At 39.9% G+C, this 10638-nt stretch overlaps 2 protein-coding genes across 4 annotated transcripts; one reads left to right on the top strand and one right to left on the bottom strand.

Moving 5' to 3' along the window:
- The first annotated feature begins 239 nt into the window (after nt 1–239).
- Nucleotides 240–1814, top strand: LOC139659404 (leptin-B-like). Its single transcript, XM_071537667.1, has 3 exons — nt 240–268; nt 698–857; nt 1494–1814. The coding sequence occupies exons 2-3, from the start codon at nt 699–701 to the stop codon at nt 1812–1814; spliced, it is 480 nt and encodes a 159-aa protein (XP_071393768.1). The 5' UTR covers nt 240–268; nt 698.
- A 3914-nt stretch (nt 1815–5728) lies between these two features.
- On the bottom strand, nt 5729–9794 carry LOC139659402 (transmembrane protein 53-like). 3 transcript variants are annotated; one of them, XM_071537665.1, is made up of 3 exons: nt 9688–9794; nt 7626–8296; nt 5729–7350 (listed from the first exon to the last, which is right to left on the bottom strand). In XM_071537665.1, the coding sequence occupies exons 2-3, from the start codon at nt 8281–8283 to the stop codon at nt 6989–6991; spliced, it is 1020 nt and encodes a 339-aa protein (XP_071393766.1). In that variant the 5' UTR covers nt 8284–8296; nt 9688–9794; the 3' UTR covers nt 5729–6988. The 3 variants fall into 3 exon arrangements, with proteins under 3 accessions (XP_071393766.1, XP_071393765.1, XP_071393764.1); XM_071537664.1 differs by lacking the exon at nt 9688–9794 and adding an exon at nt 8534–8764; XM_071537663.1 differs by lacking the exon at nt 9688–9794 and adding an exon at nt 8610–8764.
- Between the last annotated feature and the right edge of the window lie 844 nt (nt 9795–10638).

The following is a 10638-nucleotide window of genomic DNA, read 5'->3' as shown; positions in this document are numbered from 1 at the left end:
TGAGTTCCAAGCGGTTGAGTCAGAACGTTGTTATCTGTGTTTTTTTTAGAGCCTCGATGGGCTGACCTTTACGGGTCAGGCCCAGGTTTGGTTAGATGCCGTAGGGGGAGGAGAGACGGGGGGAGTGGACCAGGCAGGAGGGAAACCCACTGATGATTCACCTAAGTTACGACTCAATCAGACTATTTAAACAGGGGAACCCTGCAAAGAGGCATGCAGCATCTTTCTGTCACTCACTGTTACAGCACAGCCACAAGGCAAAGCACAGGTAAGGCTATGATATGATGTGTTACAGTATGTGGGACCAAGGTGAAGGGAAGAATAATGATATTACATGTGAAGTTCAGAGAAGAGTAATATTATATTTTCAACATTAGACTAACTAGTAGATGTATGTAAATATTACAAATATTTGAATACAAGGCATGCATTGTAAATAGACTTTAAAATTTTGCAAAGTGATTTCAAAGTGATAAAACAAATTAGATTGAATTTCTTTGAATATTTTTAATGTGCAAAATTGCCTTTATTTGCATAAATGTTTAATTCATTTCATAATATTTCATTGCTATTTCTATTTTTGCCAGTATAGCTGTAAACTAAAGAATACAAAAGTTCTTATACAAATCTGATTGTGTGTAGATGTTTGTTGTTTTATGTATCTTCATAGTTTTCCATGTGTTTTGTTGTGTGTCAGGATGCACGTCCCTCTGGCCCTCCTGTGTGTCTCTGTCCTGATGCTGGCTCCCGGCTGCACCGGTCTTCCCACTAAAGGAGAATCTCTGAGAAACGGCATACACAGTATAATAAACATGGCTCAGACCACTCTGGTCCACATTAGGAAACTAAGAACAAAGGTATGTGCACACATCGGCATCTGCATGCATGTTTTATCAATTTCTCACACTGCAGTCATTGAACGAGAGTACTGTGTAGTCAAATCAGTGTGACTTACGGAAACAGCAGGGTCTTTGTTGCATGAGATTTAAGATTTTACATTACACATCGACAGTTGTACTTTTATAGGTTTTATTTTCAGAGTAGGAAAAGGATTACAGTTTTACTTTCCATCACTATCACTGTATCTGTATCTGCTTTGTTCCATTTCTAACAGCAGCACATTAACTTTACACCAATTTTCCCAAGAACAAATGGTGTAATTCAAAGCTTGGCCATGTAATGGTATAAAGAAACACATTAGTAAATTCATTTATTTTTAAATAACTATGGTTTTTTTCATCAACATTTTTTAACCTTCCTGGTCACAGCAAAAAAAACTACAGCTCTCCCAAACTGGAAATCCCTAATGCCCAGTTGCAAGTTCAGCTCTTTCAATATTAGAAAATTTTAAATACAGTTTTTCACATCTTTGAAGCAAAAATGACATTATACAAGCATTAAAAATATTGCAAAAAAAAAACCCAAGACAAAACCTGTACACCATTTAAAATCAGCTAGAGGATCAATACTCTATGTCCTCCTCTTCTCCTTAGCTGCCGGTCGCTCCTCAGATAGACGTCAGCTCTCCTTCCATCGAGGGCCTGACCAGCATCAGCCGGGAACTGGGACTGCTGGACCGGGACCTGCAGAGCCCTCTGTTGGAGCTGCTGAGCCAGATCCAGGCAGATGTGTCGAGCCTGGAGGGCAGGGTGCGCTCCCTCGCCCTGACGCTGGACTGTCCCGTCCAGGCCAGACCCAGAGGGGAGGCCCGTGATGACGTGTTTCCCGAAAGTCACCTCTACCTGATTCTGATGAAGGTGCAGCACTACCTGGAGGAGTTCCTTCTCAACAAGGACAAGCTCAAGGTCTGCTGACAGATCCACACTCATGCCAGGTCGGGCCACCATGCAGATATACTGAGGCAGTGCAGTATTGAAAACAATGGAATTTATCATTGCAGGTAGTTTTAATAAGCATTTTTTATCATCTTGCTATCAATTACCATTGTCTTCAGACACATTATTGTATCATAAAAAAATGTGAATGACATTTTCTAGTCCATATGCAATACTGCAATAATGACCAGCGATAATGCTGGTCTCTTGAGTGATAGCTCTTATGCATGAAATGCAAGTAGCTCATAGCTTTCCTCTTGAGGTGCAATATTTTTCATACTTGTATAACTTCATTTTTGCTACAAAGGTGTGAAATAGCCTATGCAAAATATTTTAACTGTATTTAAAAATGTCTAATATTGAAAGACCTGAATAGGCAACTGGGCATCAGGGATTTCCAGTTTGGGTGACAATTTGAAATGTTTTATTTTTGGTATGTGGGTATTATATAATCTTGTGCAATTTTAATGTATGGAAAAGTAACTTCTTGCTGTATATGCAAAGATAATATATTTTCATGAGATTTTGTATTTGAATTTGCACTTACTGTTTATAGCTATGTTTAATGTAATATTTTTATGAAAGCTTTTAGGTGCAGCATTAGGTCTTTAGTCAACATCAAGGATGTAAGCTATATTACGGTGTATTAAGGTGACATGTTTCTCTTTGTATTGAACTTTCCAATAAACTGTTTAGTCAATAATGATGGTTGACTGTAGAATTATTATTTTTTTCTTTGCAAATTTAAAATCATAAAGTATATAAAGCACATAAAGCATATCTTTCAAACTAACCAAATATCCGTGGGTTATGTTAGAAACGTATTCAAATGTTTGAAGATTTGGGCGACCTTCTGCCACAGCAAACTAACTAGGAACTTACCTAGAGAAAATAAAAAAACTGTTGTAATCTTCTAATACATTTTAGAAGGATACTGTATAAATATCACAGCCCTATTGAAATATTACAGTTTTTTTTTAATTGCTAACATGCATTGGTCAAAACTGAAGTCACATTGTCAAAACTCTTCACACAGTCAGCGAAACAGAAGTCTATGTGGACCAAACTGTGAATCATTTTTCATTGCTTTCACACAAAATGCATTCAATGACCACATTTTCCAACATCCATGAACTCTTCTCTCATTCATACTCCACCACCTACAAAACACTATATATCTGCAGCACATTTTTCAAATGCTGTTCAAAACACATTCAAAACAGAATGATGGTACATTTCTGCAGTAACCATATTTCAATATGGTATATATAGATATATATAGAAATATCTTAGCATATATAGAAAATCTTAGCAGAATATTTACAATAAATGAATGAAATGAAAATAATGAAAATGAAATAATAATCATTCCAAACACAGCTGAAAGCTATAGTCTCGTTACCAAACAGACAAAACTATACATGTTGTTGATGTTTTTTTGTTTTTTTTGTAATTACTGCATTATTGTAGCCCTGGAATTTCAGGAAATTGTTTTTTTTGTTTCAACTTTTTATTTTTCACAAGTAAATTACTATATGCAAAGATATAGAAAAATAAAGGATATTGAAGTAAATTGCTGCATTTCTGATTCATTCTTCTTACATATACTTTAGTACAGTCAATAAAGTGAAAAGTTGTTATTCATATTCTACAATGAAATACTGACTTATGTGAAAAATCATTCAAACTTCAAAGATAAAAGTTCATCATTTATGTAATGCTCCCTGTTGTTAGTGTTTTTTTTAGGTCAGTGTGTTATTAGTGACAGTGTGAGTTTTGGAGTTGAGATTAACTGTTTGGCCAAGATACATGTTGGTAATGCAGACTGTATGAAGAGTTTTGAAAAAGTAGCTTCGTATTGACCGATGCTTGTTAGCAATTGAAAAAAACTGTAAATACAATAAGGTCACTGTAAACTCACTATTGAGTACCACAGACACAATTTATGTTGAAAAAAAAAATTAGTTGGAATATTATAGTGATACCATAGGAGATAAAAAAAAAAAAACACACAAAAAAGTGTACAATAAAGTTATGATAAACTCACTGTTGAGCACCAGAGGTACATTACAGGTAGAGTAGAGGAGGGCTTAAACTAAAGACAAAATAAAAATAACAAACACAACATACATGCCAAATACCACAGAGAACTAAAGAGACACATTTAAAATATATATACAGTATATACCAACATTTTTCAAAGGCAGATTTTGTGATTCAAAATAAGCTTTTCATGCCACCGTAAAATCATAAATTTCTCATATCTTTAAAGTGAGTGAGTAAAGATTACAGCTTCATAAAACTCCCTAAAGCTAGTAAAGCTATTGCAGGCCAGCTCTTGTGTGATTTTATCATCATTCTGAGCATGAAAATCTCAGTCCTCAATCCTACATTTAGATTTTTAGATTGGGTAATAACATATATTATGATTATTATTATCATTTAAAAAATGCTGTTGCTGTAACATAAACTAGGCTTTATTTGGAAGTCAGTTCTGTACATGAGCCTTTTCTCCAGCAGATGTCAGTCAAGATTCAAGGTTTTCCTGTATTACTGTAACTCATGAAGTCCATGAGCAGCTCTTGGTGATGGAAATCTTCAGTGTGTGTGTGTGTGTGTGTGTGTGTGTGTGTGTGTGTGTGTGTGTGTGTGTGTTTGCGTGTACATGTGAACATTCTTTTTTTTTTTTTGCATGTGTGTTGGAGAAACAGTATAATAGGATTTATGATACACAGAGACCCCATACTACTGAACAAGTCACATGCAGGGTTGAGATAATTCCCTCTAAGGCCATAGGTAATCGTCAGTGCATTAGGGCAGTTCACAAGAATTGACACCCCCCCCCACACACACACACACACAAACACACACACTAATACCAGCACACAGAGCTGCACTGTGAAGCATTACACTGCTGTAAAGTGTTACAAGTGCATGAAATACTCCGTCCTTCACATGTAAGACTAACAGAGGTGAGTTTAATGTGTCGCCAAAGAGAAGCAATAAACAGAAAAAAACATAAGCTTAGGCAAGGATAGATGAGGATTTTTTCATTTCTCTGTTCTGTGCCCTTCACAGGTCTGTGGAAGTGGAAACTAAACTGAACCTTGTCATTCTAATGTGGCTGGCTTTTCCCATCTGCTACATAAACATTGGTGCTGTGCTGTGAAAACAAATGCTCCGGCCTTACTGTTATCTGCCAGATTTGGACTATGGGATCTCACGCATGGCCTCACCCAACCTTGTTGCATATAGCACCAGAGAGGGGGATGGTGAAGATGGTAAGATAAAACAACCACATCAAATCTCAGACCAATTAAAAGGAGGCCCTTTACTAATGGAGTGCATCTCCGGATATGGAACCAATCCAGTCATCTTTAACAGGGATTAAGTAACTAATAATTCTGAGAACTTTCATACCAGGAGGAGTCTGGTAATGATATTAGCCATATGCCAAGGCCTATTTATATACAAAGCTCAAAGTAATACCTTGACAGTTTATATAGTCAGACACTTGTTACACAGTGTGAACATTTTTGACATTTGTCCTTCATGTTCCCTAAACCCATTTAGTAAAATGTTAACATTCCAAGGGGTAGGGACACCCAACTATTACGTTTCTTTCTCAGCTCTATCATTTCTCAGTTGTCCTGCCCATCTAGACTGTGGATTAATGTGTGTAGTGTGTGTGTAGTGTGTGGTAAGATATGTAATTAAGGTTGCCTTACCTTCCAATGCTTATAAGATCAGATTCAGTTTTAATTTAAATACCTACCTTGCTCCTTTTAGGGAATATCAAGTGATTAGCTACAGTAAGAATGCAAAGTAAGAAAGCATCTGAATACATGTGCTGGTTAGGAACAAAACGATACACATTGGAAATGAAAGCTGTAAAGCGTTTTATTTCACACATATTGTGCAGCAACCAAATCACTGGCATCGCGTGCCAAGGAATCACATGACCTAAGCTTCACATTACCTGTTAAAATATACCAATGGTATATTATATATATTATAAGGTGACTTTGGTCCAAATCATAACAATAAAGCTACACAATGGAGAATTCTCTATAGGTACTTGTTAATCTTACTTTAGGTGTATTTGAATGTTAAATTTCCCTGGCTGTAAAACTAGTTATTTAACTTTGATGTGCATTTACTGCCATTCACTTCTCTCACACATGCTCACTCATTATTTCCTTGCTGTCTTTTCCCGGGCTGTCAATTGAGATATCAGCTGTTCACATCAGCTGGTCACATCTATCCAATAGCACAGCGACACACCTCTATCGTTAGCCTATCATTTTGCTGCTGTCTTTTTAAATATCTCTCTCTCTCCGCTGTAGTCCATCCATGCTGCTGTTATGCGCACCCCTCCACCTCCCCGTCTCCGCCCAGTCTTTGCAGATTCATCAGCTTCATCAGCTTCTTCACTCATCAACCTCACCAGCTATCAGTTTCAGCAGAAGTCATCAGCCACCACCACCAGTGTCTGGACTCCACGGGGGGATTTATCTTGCTGCTGCTCAGGGCTGGTGCCCCTCGATTTCAAAATCTCCCTGTAGAGTCTAAGCGCCAAAGACTCTTGTTAAGTCCTAATTCTCACCAAGTCATCTGTTATAATAAACTATTATCTTTACTTCATTCACTTGTCTCTCCTGATTGAAATATATACATATATATCTACATTTATATATATATACACACATATATATATTTCTAGGCATTTTACCATTTTACTGACAAAGTTAAAGAACTAGTTTTGCAACCAGGTAAATCTAACCTGTAAATACATCTAAAGTAAGAATTTGAATTGGTAAAGCAAGGGGAATGGTTGCTATCAAATTCATAGGTAGATACCATAGACAAATGAATGCAGATGGATTATCTACGAAAGACAGTAGCAATTCAAAAATAGAGATTAGATTCCAATTTTACACAACATTTTGCCATTGAAAGCCCCTGTTTGTTGTTTTCTTAGCAAGTTCCCATGTTGGGGAAATACATATTGATAAAAGCATATCCAAGAGAAAAGATATTAACCTCTTTCCCTCTCAAACATTCATTGTGCTCCACTGGTTCAAGACAAAACCATCAAAATAGCCTTCTCTTTGAAATGATGAGTCACGCAAGTCTCTTCCTCTCCCAGTCTCTTACATTTTAGCCTTGAGGGAGGCGATAGGCAGCGAGTTCAAGTATTTCTCCAGCGTAGAGAGGTAGTCCTCTGGGTGGCATCGCATGTGGCCCGCATGCACAGACTCCTTCCACTTCCTGCCCTGCACGGCCACGCCCCTGTTCCTCCACACGTCAATAAGCCTCTCCATGGCAACCGGGTCACACAGAGTGTCGTTTTCACAGAAGAAGAAGAGCGCTGGCGCCGTGACTGGGCTGTTGTGGAACACGTGGATGCTGCGGTTGTAGTAGTCTGCTGTGTGGGTTTTGAAGAGCCAGAAGTAAAACATGGCAGCATTTTTGACCAAGGCCTCCAAACGAGGCGCCAGCGTCTTGCCAAGGCCTGAAGAACACCGACAACAGAGAGAGGAGAGGAGAGGAATCAGAGGGTTGCTATTTGCAGATTTAGAAACTGTTTGCATTTGTATTAATTGTAAATAATGGCAAGCAGCTTCTAGTACAAGCCAGAAACATGTTGGCTGAAAGAGTTCCTAGACTCATGACACAGTTGAATAGTAGGTCAGCTGCTGGGTAATGAATTATTTAAAGGTCTGACACACATATCTGACACAAAAGCAACCCGAGCCCCAGTGGATCCATGGGATCACTCTCACTCACCTGTTGCCATGTGCTCCAGTGTGCCAACCACCATGCTGTCATAGACGTGTCCTATCACCCTCTGGGCCAGGCTCGCGTATTTCTTCGGCCCCTGGACCATGTGGGTGAGCACCTGGGTGAAAGTGTAGCCTCCGATGGAGCAGGCGTGGACCACAACGGGACGTCCCGAGAACAGCGGCTCCTCCAGAACTTTCAGCACCTCTAGCCCGTAATCCAGCCCCCAGCGAGGCCACAAGAAGTGCATGACGCCGCTCTCCACCACCAGGACGTCCATGTCCTGCTCCAGGTAAAGGTCCCGATACTTGGCCACCGCCCCGGGCCGGGCCCCGAGCCAGGGAAGGAGGAGGAGGAGAGGACGGGGGGATGGGGGTGCGGAATCTGAGGGGTGTGTGGGACAAAGTGGGCCTGAGAGCAAGGGAGCGGAGGAGGAGTCCAGAGGGGAGGACAGGGGCAGGCTGGAGCTTGAGGGAGGTGAGTCAGACAGGACTGGTGCTGAGGGCGAGGAGGACGAAACAGGGCAGAAGGCAGTTGGGGTAGGATATTCTTTGGTGGGACATAATGTCTTGTCCCCTGCCGTTGGGATTGGGGTGTAATAGTAGGTTATGCTTTTGCTGATCTTCTGGGATATGAACCCTCCTTCACTGACTTTTTGGGACATCTTTGCTTCAGACCTGAAGGGGCAGGAACAAATTCAACAGTCACCAGAATCAGAGGGACGCTCAATACACCTAAAAAAGAGCATAAAATTAGCCATTCCCATGCTCTGACTGGGACAAACATGCAAGGCTGTGAAGAAGTATCATTTTATTGAGAATATACTGTAGCTCAGTCAAATGAAACATATTAGGCTTTAAAATGATGGTGTATATATCCCCAATAAAATTATTCTTGTTCAGACTAAAGCATACCTATGTTCATGCTAGTTCCTCATGCCACGCAACGCGACACGCAAGCAAATTCAAAGCACTCATGTCAGTCTGTTACCCTCTGGAGAACAGCAGATTTCCCATTTTAGCAGCCGGAAAATGCGCGAAGCCGTCCTGGTTAAAAAAAAAAAAATCGTCGAGGAGCGGACGACCGAAAAACCTGACCCCGTCACCGATCCTCATGCACAGCGGCCGAAGAGCAGGATGAGAAAACTGTGCATGGACACCTGCCAAATTTTGCCGGCTCTCTCTCCGCCCCCCTCTGCGCTTCCGCAGTCCTCCGTGAACGCGCATTTTCCCCTCAGCAACGGAGCTGCGTTGCTCGCTCCCGTCGAATGAACTTCACGAAGGGGAACTAAAATAGGAAGCTACAGTCGGAGATGGCTTACAAAATAATAAGACTATAATTAAGTAATCACAAAAACAAAGACAATAATAATATGAATACTGTTCAATAGTGGTCCAATAATTAAATATCAGTTAAACAATCTGGTTGCTAATACAAGCAGCAGTAGCCATGTGGCCACGTGTATCTTTATTATAGCCTAAAACAGAGGCATCAAGGCTTGGCTAGGCCTAACGTCCTAAGTTCTATTATCGGACACAACTTTACATTGGCACGACAGTGATGCGGACAGTGCCAAAAATGACGGTAAAGCACACACTCGAGTGTAATATTGCGATTATACAACAGTTACCATCAAAATAAAAGATATAATCAAAATGTATTCATATTGTGGGGCAATTCGCTCTCAAAATAAAAATTGTATTTGCTAGTGTTATCTCCATTTCCCTGGAAATACATGGGGTCTGACTAATAACTGGAAAACAATCAGTCACGTCAGTAGACTCCTATGTAATGAAACCTAGTTTACTACTCTCTAGTCCTAGTCTAGTTCTAGTCCCTGTTGAGTCAGCCAGCCAATTTGAGCTAATGCTTTCTAGAGATCGTGGGATTTCCCAAACTGAATAAATACCACACATATAAACACAAAACTGCCTTCCTAGCTCAATCTTCTTGTAACTAAGATATCTGCTGAAAAAATATTTTTTCCATGGACAAGACTTAGCTACTACGTCCGCGAACTTCACATGTATTTTTAAGCTAATAGCGCCGTGTCACTACACAGACTCACCGGCACAGCTGATGGAGGATGCCAGAGCGTCTGGTAACATCAAGGCTGGACAGAGTTAACGTTATGTTATATTTAAATATATTGTATGATAATATATGGCGGAGTAATATTTAGTGATGAGCGCGGCTAGGTGTGCTGTCATACTGATTTGATCGCGTTCTAAATGTCTAGTTGACCAATCAGATTGCTTGGTCGGAACTACCTGTTGTATGCAACTTCAGTTATGCATAGTGATGATTCAACAGGAATAGTTTCACTTCCCCAGCTATTAGGTAACAAGATGGGGGTGGACAAACACAAGTAGCCATGACCGCAAACTGCTCGTCCAGCACTTGTTTTGAGTAAACAAAAGATCACATTGACATTGTAGCTACTCCTAAACATGTATGCATACTTACTGAAGTTTGAGTACTGTGGACTGAGTGTTTTAGGCGTGTCACCCATGGATGTATTAAACTGTCACCCTCCCAATTTTGTGGAGAAATTAAAGGAAAAAGCACTCCAAACTACAAAAAACTAATGACTAGGCTGTCCGATAATAGATGCCATTGAACGTAAACTCTTGAACAGAATCTGCTTGAAATACGATTACAAAATTACACAGTGTTGGCCAGATTTCACATTGTAACGCTAAGAGGCTTAAACATAGCTTATCTGGGTCTAAGTTATTTATAGCAGTTTAGGTGCTGGTGACCAAACTATTGCTGCGGCTGTAATGCAATATGTCCTGACCTCTCACTTCATGTAAATAGGCCTAGCAGGTGTCTGGGAAATAGAACAAAGAGATAAAGTTCTATTTGTTGTGGCCTGTCGTAATCAATTAACTGCAAGACATTTTAATGCCACAAGATGGAGCCAGAGACCAACTATACCGCTGTCATTTTTGGCAACAACATGAATTGTACATAATATACAGTATGAGACCCACTTTAATGAATGTGTCCTTCAGAA

This window comes from Centroberyx affinis, unplaced genomic scaffold (genome assembly GCF_046629955.1).
Source record: "Centroberyx affinis isolate AG114_WGS23_722 - 3 ecotype Tasmania unplaced genomic scaffold, CSIRO-AGI_Caff_v1 ptg003100l_1, whole genome shotgun sequence".
In the NCBI taxonomy this organism is placed as follows: domain Eukaryota; kingdom Metazoa; phylum Chordata; class Actinopteri; order Beryciformes; family Berycidae; genus Centroberyx; species Centroberyx affinis.
Note: the sequence above shows the minus strand (reverse complement) of the source record. Positions and strands in the feature narration are given on the sequence as shown.

Bases quoted from the DNA above. Each gene is read 5' to 3' on its own strand.
- LOC139659404 (XM_071537667.1), top strand. From the start codon at position 699: ATGCACGTCCCTCTGGCCCTCCTGTGTGTCTCTGTCCTGATGCTGGCT. The intron at 858-1,493 runs GTATGTGCACAC...TCTTCTCCTTAG, and splicing joins TTAGGAAACTAAGAACAAAG to CTGCCGGTCGCTCCTCAGAT.
- LOC139659402 (XM_071537663.1), bottom strand. From the start codon at position 8,734: ATGAGGATCGGTGACGGGGTCAGGTTTTTCGGTCGTCCGCTCCTCGAC. The intron at 8,297-8,609 runs GTAACAGACTGA...CTGCCCCTTCAG, and splicing joins AATCTGCTGTTCTCCAGAGG to GTCTGAAGCAAAGATGTCCC. The intron at 7,351-7,625 runs GTGAGTGAGAGT...GGTGTTCTTCAG, and splicing joins ACTGGAGCACATGGCAACAG to GCCTTGGCAAGACGCTGGCG.